We start from the raw sequence: 27,230 nt of genomic DNA, 5'->3' as shown, positions 1-27,230 counted from the left end.
TCTCTCTCTCTCAAAAATAAACATTTAAACATTTAAATAAACATTATTTAAATAAACACTTAAGTAAATAAATACACAAACCAATGTATGGACCCAATGTGGGGTCTCCTGATCAGACGGGGCCACCACAAGTGGGGCATCCCAATAAGGTAGGGGCCGGTAGCACAGGCAGTGAAAGAATTCACCCAAGGGGCCCCTGCGTGACTCTGTAGGTAAAGGGTCTGACTCTCGATCTCAGCTCAGGTCATGATATCATGATCATGAGATGGAGCCCCGAGTCAGGCACCACACTGGGCCTGGAGCCTGCTTGAGATTCTCTCTCTCCTTCTCCCCCTGCCCCTTGCACACGCCCTTTCTATGTCTCAAAAAAATAAAAGATTCACCCAAAGCAGAACAAAAGAGACAGAAGTTTATTGAATTTGTTGAATACACCACAAGGGAGCAACAGGTGGGACAGCAGAGGAGAGACTGTCTTCAAGGGAGGTGGTGGAGGCCACAGGTGGAGTGAGAGTATGGGAATGTGTGGAATTTTCCCTTTTTGGGTAATCTTAGGAACTGTGCCTGGTTGTTATTGGTCAGTTAGGGCCTAAGGCAATTTCAAGGTGGGTTGCATTATTAACAAGACTGTTTGCATGGTCTGTTTGCAATCAACTTGGTGGTGGTCGCAGTGGGCCCTTTCACCTTGATCAAGTTTCCACTGCTCAAGCCTGTTGACTAAAAGCATCCTCTACAGAAAGGTATACACTATTTCCATGTGACAACTACAATGAAAAACATTATTTTTTTAAAGACACCATTTTCTTCTTTTTTTTTTTTAAGATTTTAAGTAATCACTACACCCAACATGAGGCCTGAACTCAAAACCCTGAAATCCAGAGTCCCATGCTCTACTTGTGACCGAGTCAGCCAAGTGCCCCTAAAGACACCATTTTCAATAGTACTGAGAACCACAAAATGCCTACGAGTAAATCTAACAAAAGATTCAAAAGACTTGTATGCTGGAAATAAAATATCTTACTGGAAGGCATCACAGAGAGCTTAAATTAAGTGGATGGTCAGTCTGTGCTCTTGCTTAAAAATACACTATCTAGGGGTGCTCGGGGTGGCTCGGTCGGTTGAGGATCCGACTTCGGCTCAGGTCATGATCTTGAGGTTCATGAGTTTGAGCCCTACACTGGGCTCTGTGCTGACAGTATGGAGCCTGCTTTGGATCCTCTGTTCCCCTCTCTCTGTGCTTCCTCTACTCGCACTCTCTGTCTCAAAAACAAATAAACATTAAAAAAAAAAAACAAACCCTAGGGGCGCCTGGGTGGCGCAGTCGGTTAAGCGTCCGACTTCAGCCAGGTCACGATCTCGCGGTCTGTGAGTTCGAGCCCCGCGTCAGGCTCTGGGCTGATGGCTTGGAGCCTGGAGCCTGTTTCCGATTCTGTGTCTCCCTCTCTCTCTGCCCCTCCCCCGTTCATGCTCTGTCTCTCTCTGTCCCAAAAATAAACAAAAACGTTGAAAAAAAAATCCCCCCCAAAAACATATTAAAAAAAAAAAAGACAAAAACAAAAAACAAACCCTGTGGAGTTACTTTGTTAAACTTGCCTGATTGTAAAATTTTCCTCAAGAATGGCTAAAGCTCATTAACGTAAGAAAAAGGTGGAGGTATCTGTCCAACTAAATATCACGAGTTATTATAAGGACACTGTAATTGAAATTGTATAACTGAGATTCTCTTTAGCACAAAGATGGAGAGAACACTAACAGAGTAAAGGTCCCAGAAAGAAGCTATGGGGAAACTCCCTCGAGTTCCCAGTGCTCCTGTAAAAAGCCCTGGTCTCCTTAGACCCTTCACCTACATGAGAATTGAGAATTCGATCTGCAAGCATTTACTTGTCCAGTTAATTACTCTGCTCCAGAAGTATAACTTCCTGTATCTCTCTGAGAGAGCCAAGTGGCTAAACCTTGGATTAGGTGCCTAGGTACTGGGGGGAACAGAGTGTCCTCTTTCCAGTTATTTACATTTCAAGGAATGAGAACCAGGAACTTGGAGACAGCTCCAGGTCCTAAAAGTCTAGACAAGAGACAGTAGGGCTCTCTGGCCCCTGGAGAAACTCATTTACATGGATTTACAAGGACTGGAGGAGGGAGGAGACCCCTTTCTAGAGGGGAGGAGGGCATCTACCTCTTCCCCTTAATAAAAGCAGAAGAGTTACTTTTCCTCATCCCTCACCTATGTTGCAGGGCCACTCCTGTAAGAAAAAATTCCATTGGTTATCCTTGTATTTCCCTGGGGGGGTAAGGCTTGGAAGGAGGAGGTGTGAGGGACTCAACATGCTTATTATTACAAGGGGGTAAGTAGTAAGAAATCTTATCTGATCCAGAACACCTCCTGTGAGCATTAGGATGAAATTAATTAATAAAGACACTCGTGCATATCCAGATTTTTAAAAAATATGGCCGGTGCCTCTGCACATTGCTGGGGAAAAGAGACACTAACTCAATAAATGTCACTAGAACTCCAAGTTACCCAAGTGATGAAGAAAATGAAATTACCTCCTTACACCACACTAAATCTATTCTAAATCGAGTTTAAAACTTAAATGTTAAAATGAATACTTTAAAACCATTAGAAAAAACGGGGAGACTTATTGGGGGTAGGGAAGGGCTCCTTAAACAAGGCACAAAAAGCACTAATCATAAAAGATTGACACATTTTTCTATATTAAAATAGAAACTTGTGGCCACCAAAGGCACCATAAACACCAAGACGCCAACGGCGACATTCACCACGCGCATCAAGGGCGGAGGCTTCTTACCCTAAACCCAGCGCAACGAAACCACAGAGGAAGCCGCACAAAAAGTGCAGCAACGGCAAGAGCAGGCGCTGCAGGGGAAACGTCGTGGCCAGCAGAACGTGTGCACAGATACTCAAACCCGACGAGGCAGAATAAAGCCACGGGAGGTCCCACCTCAAAGCCAGGGACCCACGAGGCCCGCGCGGCCGCGGCGCCCGACCCCCACGTGAGCCGGCTCCACGCACGGCCCCAGGCCCACTCGACTCGGCCGGGCCGCGGCCACGACCCGTTGCTCCTCCACAGCGGCCCGCCGCAGCGTCGGAAGCCGGTCGGCGCGCTTCCGCCTCCGCTCCGGCCGGCCGGCCGGAAGTGACGTCCGGGGGGCGGGACTGAGGAGTGCGCCAGCAGGTGAGTGAGCGCGGCCTCGTCCTCCTCGCGCGTGCGCGCGGTGGGGCTCGCGCGGGGCCCCGCCTCTTCGCTGGCGATCGCACCTCTCCGCCTCGGCGATCGGGCCCCGAGAGACTGCAGCCCAAAGGGACCCTGCCCACGCTGTGGCCCGCCTCTCTCAGCATCGGGCCCACGCGTGTTCGTGCAGCGGTGTGGGTGGAAAGGCTGCCGCCGGACCCAGCCAGCCCTCCAGTCCTCCCCCCAGCGGGTCAGCAGGTCCGACTCCCGCAGCCCGGGCTTCAGTGGCCGTCAGCTCAAGCCCCAGTTTTCCTAAAGACAAGATTTGCTCCCAGTAAGAAACTGCCCGTCCCACGTTGGCGGCACAGTAAGTAAGCCAGCCTTTACTGTTTGCGTTACTGAGGGTGCTGCATCGGTTGCCTGAATATAATTAAAAATACGAAAACAGAATGGGCGTGAGAATTCTCTCACCAGAGTCAGAAATCCCCTAGGTCCTCTCATCAGGACCTGCCTGTTAGACCGGCAAAGTAACCCAAAGCTCAGCTGACATCTACCCTTGTATAGGGGAGGTCACTCACCCAGACCCCATCTGTCTTACTGAACAGAAGAAGCAAAGCACAGTTTGAAACGGAAAAGGGCACTGCGGCTGTGAAAGAGTTCCTTGCTGCCCTGTGAACCGACTGGCGGTGACAGTCTGACCTTGAGCACACTGATCAGGTATCAGAATAGGTCATTGCAATTACTTTCGGGTGCTGTTAGAAATCGTGTGATTTCAGCTAAGGAGCTTGTGTTATGCGCTCACCTCCACGCAGTGGCTGGCAATGTCTTTTCGACGCCACCCCCGGATTGCCCCACTTCCTTCATTGGAAGGATCTCACGGGGAGCATGCAGTTAGAGCAGCTTCTATTAACAAATACTGAGTGCCTGTTGGGTGCCCGGCATTGTTCTAGGTGCTGAGGGTGTAGCCCTCAACGAAACAGAATTCCTGCCCTCAATGAGCTCCATTTCTACGGAAGGATACAGATAATAAGCGAAATATAGAGCATGCTAAAGACAAAATACAGAGCAGAGAAGGATGAAATGGAAATGCCCCGACTATCGAGTGGATGTTTGTGTGTTTTACCCGTTCTCTGGTCCTTTTCTGCACTGGTTAGAATGCTTGTCCTGCCTGGTGTGGCAGTCAAAGGAAATAAAATCCGCCTTAGAGTTCGGGAAAAAGGCTGCTCTGTGCTATTTTCCGGACAAACTATAAAAATTATTTTGTGTAATAGTTACTTGTCCGAAATGCAGAGAGGTGTTCACCCTTAACTTACACTTAGGAGGCACTGTGAACTGTGCTGAATCACTTTAAAAATCTGTGCGGTTGTGAAGGAAGGGACCTGTGTGTGGAGGCTTGTGCGCGCTGACCGCATATGCTGTGATACATTTGCCTTTATCTGGGAACTGTGACCTTAAAATTTGTTCTCATTATAAGATGAGTGAGGGCCTGTTCTGGGTTTTCAGATTGCTTACTTGGTGAAGAGAGGAAATACTTGTTCATCTGTAAACAACAGAACACTGTAGCTGTCATTGTCTCCCTTCTGCTTGGCTCAGCCAAACATTCCATGCTGCCTGGCTGGATATTGTGGGTGCCTCTCAAATGCCTCATGCTGAACTGCTGCCAGAATATTTGGCCCACTCTTGGCCATGACACAGGCTCCCTAATGGGAAAGACGTTCGTAAACGACTTGTGTGTCTAACAAGCAGCTTTACGGACACTTGGCTATAGAGTTGGTTAGCGATCACAGCCCCTGAAGCCTCTGCAGAGATGGTCCCTGAAATACAGAAGACAGTCGTGCTGCATTACCGCCTCTTCTGGCCCAGGGACGGGGCCCACAAAGAGCTCCCATCCCATCTAACTGACCTTTGCTGCATCTACCGTGTGTTTGTACGGCGAGTGCCACAGAGCCTTCCGGCCCTAGAAGGTTCTCCGTCTGCCCTGGGGGCATCGTGAGTGCTCTGGGGTGGAAGGCGGCTAACCCGGATCAGTGGTGCTCACATAGAACTTCCTAAGGCTAGACGCTGGTCTAGCTGGGGCTTGGAGAGACAGGGCTTCCCAGGCAGGAGGACCAGTGCATGGGAAGTGTTGACAATCAGTAACCCTTCCTGGTCAAGTCACAGCACAAGCCAAGAGGGCAAACGCAGTTCACAAGCCAGACAGCACAAAGGCGCAGTGAATATGTGACGAGATACAGAATATTCTGTTCTGTATGATTACCTTTAAGATAATCGAACGGAGGGTGTTTGGGTGGCTCAGTCGGTTAAGTGTCCGAATTTGGCTCAGGTCATGATCTCATGGTTTGTGAGTTCGAGCCCCACGTCGGGCTCTGTGCTGACAGCTCGGAGCCTGGAGCCTGCTTCGGATTCTGTGTCTCCCTCTCTCTCTGCCCCTCCCTGCTTGCACTCTGTGTCTCTCTCTCAGAAATAAACATTAAAAAGAAAAAAAATTTAAGATAATCTAATGGAGCGTGAATTAGGGCAAGAGGGCCCTAGCAGAAAGACATGAATGTACTATACTCCCACCCAGACTTTAAGAGCAAAAAATCCCAGTGATACAGTGGTGGGTGATCTTTCAGTTTCTTTTAAGCCATCCATTTTACAGATCCTTTCAGTTTCTGTGACTGGTGAAGCTAGATGGTAAAGTCAATCTATAATCAGAGCTTTTCCCCAAGTTTTCCCTACATGCTTTCTTCATTTAAAAAGCTTATCTGAGGTGCCTGAGTGGCTCAGTCAGTTGAGCATCCAACTCTTAATTTCGACTCGGGTCATGATCCCAGGGTCATGGGATCAAGCCCCTCATTGGGCTCGGCACTGACAGTGTGGAGCCTGCTTAGGAATCTCTCTCTCCCTCTCTCTCTGCTCCTCTCCCACACGGGGGGCTCATTCTTGCTCTCTTTCTCCCTCAAATTAAAAAAAAAAAACAAAACAGAACAAAAACTTATCTGTTCCCTCGAAGCCTCTCCTCTGCTCTCTGAAATGCATTTCTGTCTCTCTCTTTCTCTCTCATTGTTTAATGTGCCAGGACACTTTCTTCCTTTTGTTTTATTTATTTAAGTTTGCAGATGCCCTTGATTAAAATAATGTCCCCTTTGTAAAATTGTCACCCTAGTGAAGCTGAGTAATGGCAGAAGGAGATACTCTTCTGAGTGATGGGCGGCATGCGTTTGGCTGTGCTAAGTTATGGCAAATGGAAGTGGCCCTCACTCTTTCTTATTCCCTCGCAGAGACAAAACTGTAGTACCAAGTTATTCTCAAAATTCTCCTATAAAACCAAAGTTATGACTTTAAGACATGCAGTTAAAACTAAACAAAAATTTTACTTAGTTTAAAACGATTTTTTAAGTGCACCAACTACCTTTTAGACCTGAAGCAGAAATCAAGAGTTGGCCGCTTAACCTACAGAGCCACCCAGGCGCCCACGCCCTTGCCAGAATTTTACTGCTTTCTTTGTCCATTAAAAAAACAATTAGGGTGAGACTTTTCTAATTTAAGTTTTCTTTTCTCTCTGACTCAGCAAACTGTTCCTAGAGAAAGAGCCTTTGCAGGATAAGGAGGCGCCTTTTCTGCAAATACTGTAGTTTTCCTGCCCCCTTGAAATGTTGATGATCTGCCTGAACTGTTGTTTGACTTCATTCTTCCCTGTGATCAGAGTTTCCACCTGGATGGAAAGCCCGTGTTCAGGTGGAGGACAGGGGTGGCGGCCACGGTGGCCTTAAACAGACACACCCACAGTGGCTCCCTGGAGCCACGAGAGTGATGTGTGGGAGAAACCAGACATGTTCATGTCACTCCAGGCTGTCCTAGAGTACCTTCTTCCTTGATGTGTCTCATATTGATACATTTTCTTTTTTATCTCTCACATTTCTCTTCGTTGCTTTGCTTTTTACTTGAAATTAAATTAAAAAGTAGGATTCTAGTTACCATGGATAACTCAGAATTTATGGGAGAAAATTCCAGTCAATGACAGTCTCAAAAATACTGTGAGTCATTTTCTGTTTTCTGTCCTCAGGATCAGCAACTTGTTAGAAGTAGCAGAAAAGAATATTGGATGCAAATGAGATAAAGATTCAGATCTCTTCTTGTGTTTTTAATCTTTATTTATTTTTGAAAGAGAGAGACAAAGTGTAAACAGGGGAGGGGCAGAGAGAGAGGGAGACAGACTCCGAAGCAGGCCCCAGGCTCTGAGCTGTCAGCACAGAGCCTCCGACGCGGGGCTTGAATCCACGAACCGTGAGATCATGACCTGAGCCGAAGTCGGACGCTTAACCGACTGAGCCACCCAGGTGCCCAACAGCTTTTATTTTAGATAAAAGGGTCTTAATTCCATTTTGGTAGCTGGAAAGTGTTCATTTCATTTCTCTCTCACACACATACGCACACAAACATGGAATGTTTTCCTTTTGAATTTATTGAGTCGGTGCTAACATATGTTAACAGTCCCCAAGGACTTCCCTTCTGCTTCTCACATTTAATTTCACTAGCATATAGATGAACATTTTGACCCCAGGTGGGACTTGGCAGAGGCCTCTGCTAAGTGGGTGTGGTTATTTAAAACCCATCAGTCTGTGCTAGCAAATGAGAAAGAGAGAGGGGAGGGGAGAGAGAGAGAATCCCAAGCAGGCTCCATGCTGTCAGCACATAGCCCAACACTGGGCTCAGACTCACAAACCGTGAGATCATGACCTGAGCCGAAATCAAGAGTTGGACACTCAAATGACTGACCACCCAGGCACCCCTCTTATTCTCTCTTTATGCGGAATTTAACAACAGAGGTTGCATTTTGAAAAAGGGAAAAAAACCTGGAGTTCATAGACATACACAGTTTGGGGAGAAATCTTGGGCGCTTTATTTTTCAGTCTGTTCCGATCAGGGTGGCACTTTGAGCCACTTCTCCTACTTAGGTCGTGACCAGGTGTCCCACAGTGCCCCAGACTCCGAGCTGGGAGGGAGGAGGTTTGTCCTTCTAAGTGGGCCTCTCGGCTCCAGCGTTGTCCTCGGCGCTCCACAGGTGACACGCAGACCCCGCCCGGCACTGCCTGCCGGTGCTTTGAGACTTCTCTGCTGACCCTGCTCCTAAAGGCAGGCCAGAGTGAGTACACGCTCTGCAGAGTCCGGAAGCTTCTCTGCTTCCAGCAGAGAAGAATCTTGTATCGTATTCCCGGATCCTCCACCAGATCTCTGTTCGCCCTGCAGGTTCTCCAGGTGGCGGAGGGCTGAAGGCACGGCTGTGTCAGGGAAGGGTGCAGGTATGCAGTAAGACGAGGCTGAAAACCAGGCGGGGCGTCCGGTTGGGGTAAGACTGCATCGAGAAACATTATGTTCTTTCCTTTGAAAGTTTTCTCCTTCTGCACAAGAAAGACTGAGAAGTGTACAGAAGTCATAGGAATGTGCAAAGTACTCACTCTGGGACCCCACCCATACGTCATGTTAGGATTACACTGGGATTGAGAAACCTTTTGGCTATTGGCTTATGCCTGATTTTAATCTTCCAGAGTGCACACACTCTTTCTTTCTTTTCTTTTCCACACCTCCTTTCTGAAGCAAGCCTTCGTGTGCTGGGTAGAGGATGCAGGATACTCAGCAGCGAAATCTCGCGTCCTTTGGGCACTTACATTATCACTATGTTGTTGGGCTTTCATGACCCTTACGAACTCCGGCATTTGCTTTGTGCTCTGCGTGTTTTGGGGAACCTCTGTAAGCGAGTTAGGCTGTAGAACTACACGTATCTTCCTTTGCCACTGTGGGAAGGGAGAGGGTTGCTTGCGGTGGTTTTCAGAAAGCTGGGCATTATTTTGTTTTGTTTTTGTTTTTGTTTTTGTTTTTTTAGGGCATTGTCTTGAAATAGAGAACTGTGGCAGGTCAGAGATTCCACTCTTGGATCAGAAGCACCGCAGAACTCCACTGCTGTTGACATTCCACCAAAACCAAACCAAACAAAGCACAGAGACTTCCCTGGCGTTAGAACAAAAGAGCTCCACATAAGGGAGCTTAGAGGCGTCACCACTGCCGCCTGTGGGGAAGCTGGCTCTTCCTCTTGGCCTGTATGATGCTCTGACCCCCGCCCTCTTGCCAAAGGCTTTCTTTTTTTTAACTGTTTGTTTTGAACTAATTATAGACGCACAAAATGTTACAAAAATCATGCAGAGTCGTCCTCATGCCCTCCAAAGTCTTACATAACTGAACAGTTATCAAAAGCAGGAAATTGACCTTGGCACAAAGCACTTAGCTAGGGTGCAGACCTCCCTCCCTCCCATCTCACCAGTTTTTACATGCACTCATTTGTATGTGTGTCTGTGCGAATTTTTATCACCAGTAGGTATCTGTGCAGCCAGCAGGACAATCCAGATACAGAACTGACCCATCAGGACAAAAGACTCCCAGACCACTGCTCCATACCGGCTCCCCCATCCCTTCCTAGTCAGCCAATTTCTGCACGAGGCGGCTGTGCCTGTGCTGTGCCCTAGAGACCCCAGCTCAGCTCCAGGGTTCTAGAGGCGAAGAGCTGCTGGATGTAATTTACTGTCATTTCCTGAAAGAGTTGATAGTGGGGTTATCCTCTCTCCATCTGTCCACCTCAGCTGTTTTTAGGTAAATAAACTTACATTATTGGGTTGGGTGTGTGGTCCCTACTTAGTTTTCTCTCAAAGAATGGAAACCTTCAGAGAAGGATCACAGTATCTTTTATTTGTTAATGAAGTGGTTTTTTTTTTTTTTAATTTATTTATGTAGAGAGAGAGAATGTGTGTGTCTGCAACCGGGGGAGGGGTGGAGAGGGAGTAGAGGGGTGCCAGGAGAGAGAGAAAGAGAATCCCAAGCTGACTCAGCACTATCAACACAGAGCCCGACATGGGGCTTATCTCACAAACCATGAGATCATGACCCTAGCCGAATTCAACAGTAGGACACTTAACCCACTGAGCCACCCAGGTGCTCTTGTTATAAAGTATCTTTAATTTCACTGGGACAAAGTCTTGGAACTCTATTAATGATTAAGAAAAGAAGAAGAAAGAAATTGTTCAGAGTAATCCAAGGGAGCCGGTGGTTGATATAGGAACATCCAGCGACTGCTTGCTCTTAAAGAGATGGCAGCTGGAGCCGGTTCAGCCTCGAGTCATAAAGGATTGGGGTTGGAATGTCCCGGGACATTCCAGCCAGGTGGTCCCGTCACCCTGCACTTGAACCCTCCATTCATAGCTGCTTGTGTTTCCTCTGCATTGGCCCCAGCCCTACCGACACCCGTTCCATACGAAGCCTTTTGAATTTTCAAAGACGTCACAAGGCGCATTTAAATCTCACTTTTCAGGACTGTTTGTTATTGATATCAGTATAAACATAACCCTTGTAACCCTTTGCTCAAGGTGAGGCCTTGGTGTTGCTCACAGTGTAACAATGTCGTCCGGCAATGAGGTGGCTCAGCCTAGGACTAGGTAGCCCACATGTAACATTTTTGTGTTACTTCTCCACATTTGAAAGAAGTTTTTCCTTCCGGATACCAGATAGGGTTTGTTCTCTTTTTCTGTAGGACTTTGTGCTGTGTGTGCCTGCTGCCGGGCCTCACTGGGGCCCAGGTGAAGGCATGGGGGAGGGGAAGGGCACCTGCGATGCTGGAAAGCCCAGCCTGAGACGTGCAGAGCCGATGGTTTGAGGGGTGCCCAGCCTGTCTTGGGAGGAGCCCACAGTGAGGGGCCATGCAGTGTCCGGGGGCCAGGGAGCCTTTTCCCAGCTGGACCGCTCCCGTGGCCGTGGTCTCATTGTGGTCTTGGGCACCTGGTGTCCCTGGATGTCCACTCATGTCCTGAACGTGGTTCTCCAGTCTTCCCATCAATCTGGGTACAGTCCAATCTCTTTTCAACAAAGTGCCTTTCTATCTAAATTTGCTAAGATCTCTTGAGCAAGGAAGAAGCTTGCAGACACAGAGGCTAGGTAATATGCCCCAGATAGGGGGTGAACCTCCAGGTCCAGCCGCCCCGCTGGACTGTGCCCTTCCTCGTGACTTAAATTAAGAAGAAAGAAATTAATTCTTTTATTTTGGTGCTAATAATCTTTCTCTTTTTTAAAACTTTCATATTGGTTTTATTTTTGTCATTGACAACATGCACAACACTGGAATTGTGTTATTATTTTACTTAATGTCCATAGATATGCACTAAAAATGTTTACATCTAAGAAAAATCACACATTATGTAAGTCCTATGTAAACATAACCCCTTTTCAATATGTTTTCCTGCTTTGTTTCACACATAAATAGCAGTTTACAAAGTTATAAAACTATCAGTTTTTTTAATTTTTTTAATGTTTATCTATTTTTGACAGAGAGACAAAGCATGAGCAGGGGAGGGGCAGAGAGAGAGGGAGACACAGAACCCAAAGCAGGCTCCAGGCTCCGAGCTGTCAGCACAGAGCCCAACATGGGGCTCAAACTCATGAGCCATGAGATCATGACCTGAGCCAAAGTCGGACGCTTACCTGACTGAGCCACCCAGGTGCCCCAAAACTGTCAGTTCTTACGGCCCAAAGTATATACAGGTTCTGGAGCATGACAGAATGTTCTCTTTATGATTATGATTTGTTTTGTTTTGTTTTGTTTTGAGAGAGTGAGAGCATGAGCAGAGAGAGGGGCAGAGGAGAGAGAGAGAGAGAGAGAGAGAGAAAGAGAGAAAGAGAGAATCCCAAGCAGGCTCCATGCTTAGCATGGAGCACAGTGCAGGGCTCAATCCCACGACCCTGGGATCATGACCTGAGCCAAAGTCAAGAATCAGACACTCTGACTGAGCCACCCACGAGCCCCCTCTCTTTATGACGATTTCATAACTAGCAACATGTACTGTTACAGTGCTTATGTCAGTCCAATGACTTATAATCAACCACAAGAGGTTATTGAGCCAGTATCACCAATAATAGACCCATCAATGCACTTGCTGAAAGATACATGTGTTTAAAAAGTTAAAATAGGGGGCGCCTGCATGGTCAGGCAGTTAAGCATCTGACTCTTGATGTCAGCTCATGTCATCGTCTCGTGGTTTCATGAGTTCAAGCCCTGTGTTGGGCTCAGCACTGACAGTGTGGGGCCTGCTTGGAATTCTCTCTCTCTCCCTCTCTCTCTCTGAGCCTCCCCAACCCCTCAAAATAAATAAATAAACTTAAAAAAAAAAAAAAAAACGGTTTTTAAGGGCACCTGGTTGGCTCAGTTGGTGGAGTGTGTGACTCTTGATCTCAGGGTCGTGAGTTAGAGCCCCATGTCAGACACACATTACTTTAAAAAAAATAAACATTGGGGCGCCTGGGTGGCGCAGTCGGTTAAGCGTCCGACTTCAGCCAGGTCACGATCTCGCGGTCCGTGGGTTCGAGCCCCGCGTCGGGCTCTGGGCTGATGGCTCAGAGCCTGGAGCCTGTTTCCGATTCTGTGTCTCCCTCTCTCTCTGCCCCTCCCCCGTTCATGCTCTGTCTCTCTCTGTCCCAAAAATAAATAAACGTTGAAAAAAATAAAATAAAAATAAAAATAGTCAAATGGCTACATTTTAAAACCAACAGCAGAGAAAGCTGCTGGCTGTTTGTTTGTTTGTTTTATATAGACAGAGCTGGAGAGGGGCAGAGAGAGAGAATCCTAAGCAGGCTCTGTGCTGTCAGTGTAGGGCCCAACGTGGGGCTTGAACTCATGAAACGTGAGATCACGACCCAAGCCGAAATCAGGAGTTGGATGCTTAACCTATGGAGCCCTCTAGGCACCCCAGTTTCAGACCAGTTTGTGCCCTTGCACATGTCTTAGTGGCTGGTTCAGTTTTAAACGCCAACATCTGTCATTTCAAATGATGCTTCCCACAAAAATGTCTCCTACAGCTGCTTGCCTAGCCCACAGCGGTAATGGTTTACTCCCAGCTGAGCCTCTGGGGAGGGGAGCTCACCTCTGGAAGCCCTGGGCTCCTGTTCTCGCGTCTCTGATGCACGGCCAGGTTGTAGATGCCGACAAGAGGCACATCACCCGACCTCCTGTTACTGGTGACCATATGGAGGGTTTTTTTCCCTTTCTGCTTCTAAGTCTTGTCACGGAAACAGGCAGTGGTGTGGGGGAAATGTGCGTTCTTTCAGCTGGGCTCCCAATCAAAAGCCAGGTCATTGAGAAAATGGCAATATTCCCTCTGTTCTTGCCATGAGATGCACCATTTGGTCTCATTTAGCAACGTAAACCATGCAGGGGAAACAAGGGAATAGTCTGGGCTTAGTTTCCACATAATTTTCGGATTTATCACTCGGCTCTTCTAACCAACTGAGCTAACAGGCCAACTGCTCCAGTCACATTTTAAAAACACACTTTATGCCTGACAGTGCACAGAATATTTCTGGAGGGAGCCGTAAGAAACCAGTAGCACGCTTCCCCTCAAGCCTGAGGGCCACGGAAGGGAGTGAGCTTTATACTTCTGCACCTTTCGGAGATGTATCATGTGTATTTACTGCTGACTTAAAACTCCAAACAACATCTATAATCATTGTTTGCCACTGTCTTCTGTTGTTAGTCTTAGGGACCCCTGTAGCTTAGGGATTCAGAGACTGATCAGGGAAGGAGCAGTCCAGCCTCCTAGGCTGGGGTCTGCATCTGGATTTGCTCTACTGAAGCTTACCAAGAATTCCAAGGAAAAGAACGCCCAGAAAACACCGTCCAGCAACGTGGTTGAAGGGAGAAGTCCTTCCCCCTTTGCTGTGCTTTCCCTCCAGGCTGGCAGTGGGAGGTGGGGTCTCCCTCTGCTTCAGGGGCCAGAAGACAGGAGACAACATCTCATTGTCACCAGTGGCGAAGGGGAGTGACCAGAGCCAGAGAAAGGCAGACTTCGTGGCCAGTACTGCTCCACTTGGCTGCGCTCTGGGATCTCTTGCTTAGCATTTAACCACAGCTCCTGCCTGGAGCCACTGCCCAGATTGATTTACTCGGGGTGTGGTCGGGGTGTGGCATCAGGATTGTGAAAGTGGTTCTTAGGTGGAACCACGGCCAAGAACCAGGGCCAGGGAGGACCTGCGTCCCTCAGCCAGAGCATGTCACCAGCGGCTTCATGCTCCTTAGTCGCCTGGGCTCCTGAAAGCAGTTTCCCTGGGCAGACTGGTCAGCAGTCGGGCCCATGGCTGTCCAGAGGCTCCTCCCACAAGGTGGGTCTGGGAAACCAGGGCTGTAGGCTCCCTGTGAGTAGTTGTGTCACTCTGAATGGAGGCCTCGCTCTTACATAGTCTTGGGGTGCCTTCCCACTGTGCCCTGCTGGACACCCTGCTTCTGACAGATAAGGGCAGCTACAGCTCAGAGACCCTGAGCTTCCTGACCTGTGTGTTAAAGCTCTGAAGTAAGAGAACGTCACGGATAGAGCCTGTAAAATGGAGTATTTTAGCATTCCGAGCCCTCGTTCGGTTTTCTGTCCTTTGCCAAAGGAATGTGTGTTGCAAATGCGTCCACTATCCTTCCCTTGCAGACACAGCATCTAGATCTTTCCCGAAGGTCAGGCCTGATCCCAGGTTCTGCTTCCGCTCTTTCCCTAGCTACTCCTCCAGACGCTCCTGCCCCACTCCCCCACCCCATGCCAGCTGTTTGCGTTTAATGAGGTCCTTGGTCATGAGTCATTGTTTGATTCTCTTGTGTCCAACTCATTACCTTGGACAGGCACACCTTTTCTGACTTCCAAGACCTTAAAAATCATGTCTCTACACTAAGGAGGATGCACACAGATTCGTTTGGTTTCTTATTTAAATTGTGGCAAAATACACTTAACATTTAACATCTAGAATTTACCATTAGTGACATGGAACACATTCACAGTGTTTTGCAGTCATGGCCACCGTTTTTATCACCCCAGTGGGAAACCCTGCACCCACTAGCAGTCTTCCCCTGTTTGCCTGTCCCCAGCCCTGGTACCTAGCCATCTCCTTTCTGCCATTATGGGTTTGCCTGTTGCGAACAATTTCACGTAAACGGAGTCATACCACGCGCCGAGTCTGGAGTCTGGGCACCTCACGGAGCCTCGATGTTTCCAAGGTTCATCCATGTCGCCACAGGCGTCGGTGCTGATTGCTTTTTACCGCCGAAGACTATTCCATTGTGTGGATTTGCGCGTTTGCTGCATCCATCTGTTGAGGGACATTAGGGTTGTTACAAATAACGAAGCCATGGACACTTGTTTACAAGTTTTTGTGTGAGTCTGGTTTCGGTTCTGTCGGGTGTATACCTACAAGTGGCATTGCTGCATCATAGGGTAACTCTGTGTAGACGTCTGAGGAGCTGTCAGACTGTTCTCCACAGTAGCTGCACCGGGTCCCACGTTCTCCACATCCTCACCGACACTTGTCATCTTCCTTTTCTTTTCTTTTTTAATGTTTACTTATTTATTTTCAGGGAGAGAATGCGGGAGTGGGAGGGGCAGCGAGAGAGAGGGGGAGAAAGAGAATCCCAAGCAGGCTCTGCGCTCAGCGTGGAGCCCGGTGCCGGGTCCGATCTCATGACTGCGAGATCACGACCTGAGCTGGTGTCAAGAGTTAGATGCTCAACAGACTGAGCCACCCAGGCACCCCTCTCTCTCTCTCTCTCTTTTTTTTAATTAAAGCTACCCCAACCTTCCCACATGGGCCACCATTTCCATCGGTACCTCAGGCTGGTGGGAGGCAGGTCGGGCGTGCCCAGACCTGCGCTGGCCAGGCTTGTTAATGTGTGACACATGGGTTTATTATTGTCAGCCTCGGCCCCGGCCCCGCCCTGCCCTCCCTGGGCTTGCCGCGGCGTCAGCAGGCAGGAGACACTGGAGTGTGAGGGGTGAAAGTTTTCCCTGCCCGCTGGCTCCACACAACCGGTCTGCCAATTAAAGATTTTCTTAGGTGGGATTTGTGACACCCTAAACATTCGTGGAGCTTTTGTTTCTTGGGCCGGTGGCCCGCAGTCACGGCTGCAACCGGGCTGAGAGGCCAAACGCAGTGGAGCCCCGGACGGCTGTCCGGTGCGGCAACCTTTTGACTGTCCCTGTTTTGTTGACGCAGTGACCAGGAGCGGCACTCTGGGATGTGCACGCGATGATGGGCAGCAAGGACTTAGAAGCTGAAATCCATCCCTTGAAGAACGAAGACAAGAGGTTGCAGGAGAATCTGGGAAGCCAAACGACAAAGGAGGACAACCTGAAAGGCTTGCCTCGGCAGCCCGGCCTCTCCGGCTGCCGGACAGTGGCGTTTTTTCTTTCACTGTTTGTCTGCCTTTTTGTGGTGTTCGTGGTCTCGTTCATCATCCCCTGTCCGGACCGGCCCGCGTCCCAGGGGACATGGAGGGTCTACTACAATGCAGCAGGTGTGCCTGGGAGTGGGCGGAGGGGAGCGTTGAAGTCCAGGGTGGCCTGCAAGCAAGAATCAGCCCGAAGCGGCTGCCAGTCCCGCGTCCAGGTTTTTCTTGGGACCGTAAGGCCTGTAGAGCAGCCTCTCGGCAAACGTGGGGCACGACCCTGGCAGCGTGGTGGCCTGCTTTCATTTTAGGAAGGATGGGTTGGGTCAATCAAGGAAAGCCGCCCATTTGGTTACATTTTGGAATTTTTAAAAATTAATAAAACAGAGCACCGGGCAGCACAGATAGAGGGGAGGCCGTGGTGAACTGAAATCCTCAGATCTGGGAGCCCGGTCTCCTGAAGCGCTCCGGCTAACTTGCGGGCGGCTGAGCCGGATCCAGCACACTCGGTGTCTCTCATGAAATCCACAGTGTGGAATCGTGGCCTTTACGAAAAGCCATCGAGTCAGCCCCACTCGACACTCTGCCTCATCTCACGGTGGGGGCGCCTGCAGTGTGCACACGAGTGGGCACCACCAAGGCTCCGTGACCGCGGCCAGGGGCGGAAGAGGGGGTTTCTCATCTAACCCCCACAGCCCGTTTTATTCAGGTTTCATGCTTCATTTTGAGAAGGAGGAATAATGTATGTCTCTGTGTTTATTTTTGCAGCTTTTGTTGAGGTATAATTTATATGTCAAAAGATTTACTTGTTTTAAGTATAGGACTCAGTGATTTTTAGTCAATTCACAGAGCACCTGTGCACCTATCAGCACATTCCAGTTGTAGCGGATTTCCGTCATCCCGACAAGATTTCTTGTCCTCCCCACTCCCCTTCCCCCAACGTAGGCAGCCACTGTTCGCTGTCTGTGTCCACACACTTGCCTTTTCTGGATACTTCACATGAACAAAGCCACTAGACCTGTATCTGGGAGCCTGGCCTCCCGCACGGAGACAAGTCTGTCCCCCTATTCACGGCATGTCCCCCTGTTCTTTCTGGTGCTGAGCAGGGCTCCTCCATGGGGGTGGGCCGCATCGTTCATCTGTTCACCCATTGGTGGGTATTGGGTTGTTCATCGTTTGGCTTTGCTAACGCTGCTGTGAACATTTACGGACAGTCTTTGCACGGACACGTGTTCTCATGTCTCTTGGGTGGGTTGCTAGAGGTGAAACTGTTGACGCTGATGGTAAGTTCATGCTTAGCTTTCCTGGTAAATGTCGAGCTGTATAATTATATAGGGCTGGAGAGGATTCTAGATTCTCCACGTCCTTGATAATACTTGTTGTTATCTGCCTTTCTGGTTCCAGCAGAGGATATAAAGTGGTATCCCGTCGTGGTTTTAATTTGAATTTCTCTCGTGACCAACGATGCTGAGCATCTCTTCACAGGGTGTCTGCCATTCTTGAATCTTCTCTGGTATACGTCTATTCAAACCTTTTGCTCATTTGAAAGATACGATTTTTTAATTTTTGAGTTATACAAGTTCTTTATATATCGTAGATGCAAGTCTTTTATGAGATACATGATCTGCAAATATTTGCAACCAGTCTGTGGCTTGTCTTTGCACTTTTGTGAAGGTGTCTTCCAAAAAAGCACAAAAGATGTAAATTTTGATGTAGTCAGGTGTATATTTTTTATTATGGATCATGCTTTTGGTGCCAAGAACTCTGCCTAATTTAAAGCCGTGAAGATTTTTTTTTTCCTGTATTTTCTTCTAGAAACTTTATAGTTTTAGCTCTTCAACTTAGGTCTCTAGTCCACTTTTCCCCCTAAAGTTTATTTATTTATTTATCGAGAGAGAGAGAGAGAGAGAGAGAGAGAGAGAGAGAGAGAGAGAGAGATTGAGAGAGAGAGCAAGCATGCGAGCAGGGGAGGGGAAGAGGGAAAGGGAGAGAGAGAATCCCAAGCAGGTTCCACATTGCTGGCATGATCACAAACCTTGAGATTATGACCTGAGCCTAAGTCAGACACTTAACCAACTGAGCCACCCAGGTGCCCCTTTCCAGAAGTTCTAATCATCTCAACAGAAACTCTGTACATACAGTATTTTCCCTTTTGTATCTGGCTGCTTTCACGGAGTCTAATGCCCTTCGAGCTTGTCCGTGTCGTAACAGGTGTCAGAATCTCCTTCCATTTTATGGGAGAATCTTATATACTGTGTGTGGACTGCGTCTGGTTTATCCCTTCTTCTCTTGGTGGACACTTGGCATGTTTCCACCTGGTGGCTGCTGTGAGTAATGCAGTGAACTTCGCTGTGTGGGAATCGAGTCCCTGTTGTCCGTTATTTTGGGTAAAAGTATGAGGTAGTGTCTCCTTATGGTTTTGATTTAATTTCCCTAATTGCTGCTGATGTTGAGCATCTTTCGGGTGCCATGGCTATTTCTCTCTCTTCTTAGGAGACGTGTCTCTTTGAGTCCTTTGCCTGTTTTTACACTGGGTTGTGGAGTGACAGGAGTTCTCTCTCCTGGGTATCAGTCCCTCATCAGATATCTGATTTGCAAATATTCTCTCCCACTCTGTGGGTTGTCTTTTCACACTCTTGCCAGTGTCCTTTGATGCACAGAAGTTCTAAATTTTGATGAACTCCAATTTGCCCAATTTTTCTTTTGTTGCCTGTGCCTTTGGTGTCACATCCAAGAAATCATTACCAAATCCAGTGTCAGGAAGACTTTTCTCTATATTTTCTTCTAGGAAGCTCTTAAATTTAGGTCTTTGATCCATTTGGAGTTCATTTTTGTATATGGTGTAGGAGAAGGGCCCAGCTTCATTCTTTCGGTGTTTGATTTGAGTCCTTGAACGAAGGGAAGACGTAGACCCTGACGAGTAGTGGGGTGCGGACTCCTGGACCCCAGACTGATGTCGGGAGGGATTCCTTCCTGAATAAAAGGTGTTCAGAGGACGCATTTGTGCACCCCAGCGTCCTGCTGATGCCTGACATTTCATCTGTCGTGTTCGTGAAGGACATGTGTGCTCGGAAGAAGCCGCTGCTCTTATGGCGGCCTCATGCTGGCAGGTGCTAACTGGCGCCAAGCCTCAGGGAGCCCAGAGGTAGGTTGAGCCAGGGGCGTGCAGCTGGCTCAGTTGGAAGAGTGTGCGACTCTTGATCTTAGGGTTGTGAGTTCAAGCCCCAGCCCATGTTGTGCGTAGAGATGACTTAGGAAAGAAAAGAAAAATTTAAAAAAAAAAAAAAAAAGAAGTGAGTCATGTCAGACTTGGCCTGGCCTTTACACCGGGCACGGCCTGAGGACTATACTCTGTGGTTTTCTTTCTCAGTCACCTATGACTTTCTGGCTACAGAAGACATAAACAGGGACAGGATCCAAGACGTTCTCTTTCTGTATAAAAATACCAACAGCAGCAACAATTCCAACCTGTCCTGCGCTGACGAAGGTAACTGTTTTTATCTGAAAAAGGAGGAACTTGCTGTGGGTGGAGGGATCCTCCCCCCTTTGCCACCTTTGAGGAAAACAGATGGTGGCGTTTCTGTAACCCGGCACGTTGCCCTTCCCAGCAGGACTAGGAGGAGACAAGGGGGCAGCCCTGGTCCCAGCACCCTGGCCTCTGTGCGGCTCCTGACCCCATGGGGCCAGCACTAGGGTCCCCGTGAGCCCAGTGGTAGCGGCCTGGGCCCAGGAGTGGGGTGTGGGGAAGAGGGCCTGTCACGCCCCAGAGAGTTGGGTCTCTCCCCTCCAGGCTTTTCTTCCCCCTGCACCTTTGTGGCCGCTGTGTCAGGGGCCAATGGCAGCGTGCTCTGGGAGAGGCCCGCAGCCCAGGACGGCGCCCTTGTGCAGTGTGCTGTCCCACAGCCACAGGGCAGCAGGACATCGTCTGCCTGCATTCTCGTGGGCAGACCCAGTTCCTTCGTCGCTGTGGACGTGTTCACAGGTAGGCGGCTCCACACGGGAGGTCCCACACCAGGCAGCCCTCAGGAGGTTCAGCCGTGTTCTCGGGGCCAGTGGGCGGGATAGGGAAGACGGTTCCCAGAGTGGGAGGGAACCTCCGTGGGGACACCGCTTCCTGGCAGTCACGCCCTGCTACCCTGATGTAGCCATCACGTTTCACCCTGTCTTGGCACCTCCTGGTTCAGTCTTGCCAGGCCAGCAGAGATGGGGAGCTCAGAGGGGCTGCCCTTCGCAGCACCCAGGCCAGCGCCTGGGTTGAGCCCACAGGGGAGGTCCTGGCCTCCCAGGGCTCTGGATGCACGGTGTCTGTACCCGGGCCTTAATGTAACAGGCTGTGGTTAGCCCCATCCCTCACCGGGGACTTCTGGAATTCTGCGCCTTGACACTAGATGTGCTGAGCATTAGCATTTCCCTTACCAGTTGTGGTTTTGAGGGTATAGAGGAAAACAAAGAGCAGCCTGGAAAACTTTAAGAACAGAGGAATTCGTCTTAAGAAAGAGCGTAGACAGGATTGTACCTGGGTAAGAAAGAAGCTGTTCTGTCGGAGCTGGGCTTCTGTGGGTCCAGCCATAAGCACGCACCTTCCTTCTCTGCCTTCTGTGCGCAGGCGCCTTCATGGAGGCCAGGGGTCCACCTGTGATCCCAGCGGTAGTCAGGGGTCCTGAGGCGCTTGGGAAGTGTCGAGGTCAAGCCCTGTCCTTCCAGGCGGGAGGGTCAGGATTGGCCTTCAGATGTTCTAGAACCAAACGTGAGAAGACATGGATGAAAAACAAAGGAAGACGGAGCTCTTTGGTTCCAGAAACAATGCTTCTGACACCCTGGTGCATGACCGCATCTTGGACAGCCAGTGGTGTGCACACTGCCCTTGCCTTTGGCTTCCCACTGGCGGGCTTTTCTATTTCTCCATGTGGGTGCTGTGCGACTGCCAGGACGAGGCAGAAGGGGATTTGGAGGCCAGCACTCAAGCGACGTGTTTGGTTTTAGGGGAGACCCTGTGGAGCCACCCCAGTAGCTTTGGAGGGAACGCTTCCATCCTGAGCTCTTTACTCCAACTGCCTGACGTCGATGCTGACGGGGCTCCAGACCTGCTGGTTCTCACCCAGGAGGAGAAGGAGGTACCGCTCCCCCCACCAGCTGGCTCACCGCGGCCCACTCACCATCAGGCCTCTTCTCTGCCCTTGGTCCGCTTTCACTTTTTTTTTTAATTATTTTTTTTTTAACGTTTATTTATTTTTGAGACAGAGAGAGAGACAGAGCATGAACAGGGGAGGGGCAGAGAGAGAGGGAGACACAGAATCGGAAGCAGGCTCCAGGCTCTGGGCCATCAGCCCAGAGCCCGACGAGGGGCTCGAACTCGCGGACCGCAAGATTGTGACCTGAGCTGAAGTCGGACGCTTAACCGACTGAGCCACCCAGGCGCCCCGGTCCGCTTTCACTTCTTGGCAGAACTTGGGTCTGACCATTGGTCAGGGGCCTCACTCAGGGCCCTGTGCTCTTGGTACCTGCCGACTGGCCGGCTGGGGCGGCTCTGTCCCTGTTGGGCAGCTTCTGGGCCTTCCCAAGAATGGCAGAGCCATTTGGACCAGCGCAGCCTCGGGGGTGGGGCCCTGTAGGCTGGCATGGGGCTGCCAGCGTCTCCCAGGAAGGTTTTACCCCCCTCTCCTCTGTGTTACAGGTTAGCGGCTACATCTATTCAGGCAGCACTGGTCACCAGATTGGCCACCGAGGCAGCCTTGGTGTGGGTGGGACCAGTGGCTCCCTCCTCCATGTCACCAGGATGGGTGCTCACTACATCCTTTTCCCTTGCGGTATGTCGTGCCTGCCGTTTCCAGGACTGTCCCTCTCACGGAAGCCACGCCCCTCTGAGAAAGCAGATTGGGGGTGGGGTTGGGACCGTGGGGAGGCATATCAACTCCTACCCTTACAGGAGAGACACGAGTTGGTCACTGACAGGCTCAGAAACCAGAGGGTCTCCGCACCCAAGGCTCAAGGAGGACACCTGTGTCCCGGCAGCAGGGCTCGTGAGGGGACTCCTTCCTGCCAGCAGCAACTCGAGGCACTTCTGTGTTTCCAACAGCAAGCTCCCTCTGTGGTCGCTCTGTGAAGGGTCTCCATGAGACGGTGACCGGGAGAGGGAGCCCACTGAAGAGAGACCCGCTCTGGGAGGGCATGCTCAACGCCACCACCCACGGGCTGCTTTGGCACAGGTTGGTCTGGGTGGCGGATGGCACAGGTGGTCCCATCCCAGTGCTTGGAGCCGTCGAGCAGGCCAAGGGGCGAGGCCCTGGCTGGTGCTGGGCTCCAGGGCTGCCCTGGGCTCAGACTCAGGAAGCGGGCCTACAGCATCTCAGACAAGGCCAATGGGGAAGGTAGGTCCCCGACAGTGGGCTCACCCTCATCTCTGTATACAGCCAGGGTCTGGACTCCTCTTAAACCAGAGAAGCAGGGAGCGTGGGCTGAGCTGGGAGCTGGAGAGACTTAGCCCAGCAAGCAGCCCATGGGGGTGGGTCCTGCCTACCTCTGTGTCCCAGCCGCATGCCTCTGGCTCTCTCCTCCCTTAGCCCTGGAGCCATCCGCTACCTGATGACCGTTCCAGGGAAAGTGGGTGAGGACCTCCTCCTCGTGAGTTCAGAAGCCTGTGTGCTGTTGGACGGGCAGGAGCTGGCACCCAGGTGGATCTTCAGCGCAGCCCGGGTCCTGAGGTACAGTGTCTTTCTCCAGGAACCGCACAGCGATTACAGGCCAGGCGCGCTCAGCCTGTCCCTTGGTTGCAGCCCTGGGACGAGGCCTGCTGTTGGCGGGGGGATGCCTGTGTGCTTCTGCCCAAAGCCTCTTGCCCATCACCTGGTGACACCGTGTCACCCCTCTTGCACTGGAGGAGCTGGCGCAGTCCTTTCAGCCCTGGCCTCAGCCTCCGTGCTGGCCCTGGTGTGGGCAGGTGTGGCCAAGGGGAAGACCGGGGGGTATACCAGTTCCCAGGTGTTTCCTCACAGAGGTCCTGTGCGAACTCTCCTGCCCTGTCTTCTTGCAGAAGACCCATCCTTGGCTACTACAAACCTGACACCTTGGCTGTGGTCATTGAAAATGGAACCGGCATTGACAGACAGGTTGGCTGCACCTGCTTTCGAGGCCCCACCTTTGTTCATAGTTGAGGGACGTTAGTCTGCACAGCCCACGGGGCCGCTCTGGAAGACTGAGCCGGAACAGGAGAGGCCTCAACGAGATACCTTGGTGGCCCTCGGGGAGTAGCTCCTCCGGGGCTGGCCTAGCTGGGGCCCGTGGGCCTGTGCAAGCCCCACCTGCAACCCTCTACACTGTCCCCCTCCCACCCTAGATCCTGCTCCTGGACCTCAGCACAGGGGCCGTCCTATGGAACCAGGCCCTCCCGGGCCTCCCCGGGGACCCGCAGTCCGCCAGCCTGCCAACCGCAGACCACCGCTCAGCCTTCTTCTTCTGGGGTCTCCACGAGCTGATGGGCACCAACCAGACAGTACAGGTGGGGCAGGCGCAGAGGGGACACGCCCATGCCAGGGCCAGAGACCAGAGGCCAGGCTTGGGTGCTGCCTTGAGGCACCCGGGAGCTAAATGGGTGGCTGCATGTGCACACATAAATAGAAGCCATGGGACGGTGGGTGGGCCACAAAGGAGGCCAGGGCCGACGTCAGCCTCAAGCAGGTGATGGGGATTGGGGAAGAAGCAGGGGTACGTCAAGGAGGGCAGGCGCAGATTTCCAACCAGAGCATTCCTGAGAAGGATCGGGGTCAGGTCAGAAGAAAAGGAACGGAAGGTGGGTGCAGAGTGGAGGACCCTGTGGACACAGCTCTGGGCAGGGTCGCTCTGTCACGGTGTCCTGTGACGGCAGGCACAACATGGCCCGGCAGTGAGCCCAGGACGCTTAGTTTCTCCGATCTGGCGCTGGTGACAGCCACGGGCCTCATCAGCTTCACGCTCCATTGCCGTTTCTTGCTCTAGGAGCTCGGAGACACCCAGCACAGCCTGTACATGTTCCACCCCACTGTGCCCGGCGTCCTGCTGGAGCTGGCCAACATCTCCGCCAACATCGTTGCCTTCCAAGGTGAGCGCGGCCTCGTGTGGGCCGAGGGCCTGCCTCCTGTCGGGTCTCCTCTGGCTGGTCCTGATTGCCGCGACGGCTGTGTCTCCTGTAGCGGTCCTGTTTGAGCCAAGCCGCCACGCTGCCTACGTCCTCCTGACGGGCCCCACTCGCCAAGACGCTCCTGGCGTGGTCTCTGTAGCCAAGCACAAGGTGCGGGACCTCGTCCCGAGCAGTAGGGTGGTTCGCCTGGCCGAGGGCGGGCCCGACAGTGACCAGGCGGTCCGGGACCGGTTCTCCCGCCTGCGGTACCGCAGCGAGACCTAGACGCCTGGTGGCCAGCGAGGTGCGAGAGACTCCAGCTGCTGAGATTAAACACCGTGGGACATCGGTCTTTCGCTCGGTTTGCACGCTGACCCCTCTCGTCTCCGTCGTGCCCAGGGACGTGCGTGGGTGAGGGGATGGCCGGGCCTCTCCCTCACGCGCCGCACACCACGTCCCCGCAGGTCCTCGCTCTGCCCCATTGGGGTCCTACTCATGGCCGGCTGCCTTCACCGTGGCCTCTCTGGGCTGCCTTGGGCACAGCTGGGCCCTACAGCACCACTCTCACTGGTCCACACCTGGCTGGAGGGGCCAGGGCTTTGGGAAGAGCCCCAGCCTACAGAAGTCCCCTCCCTCGTCCCATCTGCACCCACCCTGTCTGCACATCTCCCTGGGGCCTGCGGTGGCCTCAGGGCAACAGCCGGGCCCTGAGGCCATTCCAGCTTCTGGCCTTTCTCAGAGCAAAGGGGGGGTTAGACTCTGGTGTGGTTGGTGGACACTTGCCCTGGGGGCCCCTTTGACAGGCCCGTGAGGAATGGGATGCCTTGGAGCCGTGAGGCTGGCCTGCTGCTCATGGATGCGCTGAGGGGCATTTTCACCCTTGTGCTGTGAATGTCATGAGGAACCGGCCGTAAGGCCCACACTGGGGTCAGTCTGTACCCCCTCAACACACACTGGAGCTGCTTGTCCCTCGGGGGTCCCCACACCCCTGGCCAGTGCCTGGCCTCCTCCTGGTGCTCAGAAGTCCTTGGCTGGCAGTGTCACCTGATGCAGGACTCACCTCTGTGCCTTGCTGTGCCCCAGGCCTACCGCGGTGCTCTGTGGGGCTCAGTGTGCCCTGATGACCCTGAGTACCACCGGAAGAAGCCGGAATAAATGATTTGCACTGTCTGAGAGCATGCGCCTCATATGTGTCTGCTCCAAAGGGGTGAAGGGGATTTGGTGCTGGTCAGGCTGCTGGATCACGGAAGAGGTGGGGGACCCTCTACCCAGTTCCCGTCCAGATCAGCAGTGGGGGCATGAGGAGCTTTGCTTCTTGGCCTGTAAGTGCAGCTCAGGTTTGAAGACCCCTCCCTGGTCTCTCCAGTTCAAGTCAGGAACCCAGCCTGTGGACGTGGATATGCCCCCAGCAGGACAGGCAGGGTCCCCTGAGCACCCCTGTGTACTCCAAGGGCAGCTGTGCAGGCGGCAGGAGCCTGGGCAGGGGGGGCTTCAGGGAGACACAGCTCTGGAACCGAGGTGAGAGTGGTTATCCGAGAATCCTGCGGGAAGCTCCTGTGTGCACGTAGGTATGGAAAGCCCGTTTCCCAGCTGCACAGACAGGAGCCTGGGAGGGACAACGCGGGGGGCACCCTCTGCCACGGAGCAGGCCCCTCGTTGCGGAGAGAAGCCGCCCAGTCCGCACAGCCTCAGGCCCCGCAGGGTTGTGGTGGCAAGTCCACGGACGAGAATCCCCGAGAGTGGTGCAGGGCTGGGGGCCGCCCGCAGCAGTGCCGGAGGAGCCTGAGCGGGAGGGACCCCCGCCCACCCCCCATCCCCCATCCCCGCAGGTCCCGGGGCCGGGGGCAGGGGTTAGGCGCGGGCTCCAGGAGAGGCCCGCACTGGGGGGCATCTCGCTCCACGGACTTGTGCCTCCGATCGCTCTGGGGCCCTGACCCACGCCAGGCTCCCTGGGACTCGGGCCCGGCCAGGAGTCGCTGACCGGCACCAAGGGCCCGCCCTCCCCACTGGAGCACTCGGCCATCCTTGTCCTGCCAGAGCACGGACGCCGTTCCCCACCGTCTCCTCTGAAGACCCCCGAGTCTGCGCCTGAGTCCTCTGCTCCCCACGTGGGACCCTGCGTGCCGACGTCTTTGACGCCTGGACGTTCCCCCTCCCCCACCGTCCCCCGCCACTGCCCGCCTCGCAGACACCTCACGCGCCACACGCCTCACCGGGTACGCCTCTCCGACACGCCCCACGTGCACGGCCCACGTACACGCCTCACCGGGTACGCCTCTCCGACACGCCCGACCGGCACCCTCACGCACACACCCCACGTGCACAACCCACCGACACGCCCCACGCACACACACGCCTCACCGGGTACGCCTCTCCGACACGCCTGACCAGGCACCCTCACGGACACGCCCCACGCGCACGCCCCACCGACACGCCCCACGCACACGCCTCACCGGGTACGCCTCTCCGACACGCCCGACCGGCACCCTCACGCACACACCCCACGTGCACAACCCACCGACACGCCCCACGCACACACACGCCTCACCGGGTACGCCTCTCCGACACGCCTGACCAGGCACCCTCACGGACACGCCCCACGCGCACGCCCCACCGACACGCCCCACGCACACGCCTCACCGGGTACGCCTCACGGACACGCCCCACGGACACGCCTCACGGACACGCCTCAGCGGGTACGCCTCTCCGACACGCCCCACGTGCACGGCCCACGTAC

General features: G+C 52.4%; 2 protein-coding genes across 7 annotated transcripts in view; one reads left to right on the top strand and one right to left on the bottom strand.

Annotated features, from left to right (window-relative positions):
- LUC7L (LUC7 like) overlaps positions 1–3,131 on the bottom strand; it is a 45,993-nt gene extending 42,862 nt beyond the window's left edge. Inside the window, exon 1 of one of the 3 annotated variants that reach the window (XM_043561172.1) lies at positions 2,805–3,131. The gene's annotated coding sequence lies outside the window, so the exon portion shown is untranslated. The remainder of the gene's footprint in view (positions 1–2,804) is intronic. The other 2 variants (XM_043561173.1, XM_043561174.1) reach the window with 2 other exon arrangements.
- A 28-nt stretch (positions 3,132–3,159) lies between these two features.
- On the top strand, positions 3,160–25,663 carry FAM234A (family with sequence similarity 234 member A). 4 transcript variants are annotated; one of them, XM_043561169.1, is made up of 13 exons: positions 3,206–3,555; positions 3,794–3,905; positions 16,230–16,530; positions 19,772–19,888; positions 20,192–20,383; positions 21,385–21,515; positions 22,076–22,208; positions 22,478–22,607; positions 22,962–23,102; positions 23,432–23,507; positions 23,735–23,896; positions 24,373–24,475; positions 24,567–25,663. In XM_043561169.1, exons 3-13 carry the CDS (start codon positions 16,263–16,265, stop codon positions 24,776–24,778), a joined length of 1,665 nt encoding a protein of 554 aa, XP_043417104.1. In that variant the 5' UTR covers positions 3,206–3,555; positions 3,794–3,905; positions 16,230–16,262; the 3' UTR covers positions 24,779–25,663. The 4 variants fall into 4 exon arrangements, with proteins under 4 accessions (XP_043417106.1, XP_043417103.1, XP_043417104.1 ...); XM_043561171.1 differs by lacking the exons at positions 3,206–3,555; positions 3,794–3,905 and adding an exon at positions 3,160–3,191; XM_043561168.1 differs by lacking the exon at positions 3,794–3,905 and having other exon boundaries at positions 3,160–3,555.
- The last annotated feature ends 1,567 nt before the right edge of the window (positions 25,664–27,230 follow it).

Source organism: Prionailurus bengalensis, chromosome E3 (genome assembly GCF_016509475.1).
Source record: "Prionailurus bengalensis isolate Pbe53 chromosome E3, Fcat_Pben_1.1_paternal_pri, whole genome shotgun sequence".
NCBI lineage: Eukaryota > Metazoa > Chordata > Mammalia > Carnivora > Felidae > Prionailurus > Prionailurus bengalensis.
Note: the sequence above shows the minus strand (reverse complement) of the source record. Positions and strands in the feature narration are given on the sequence as shown.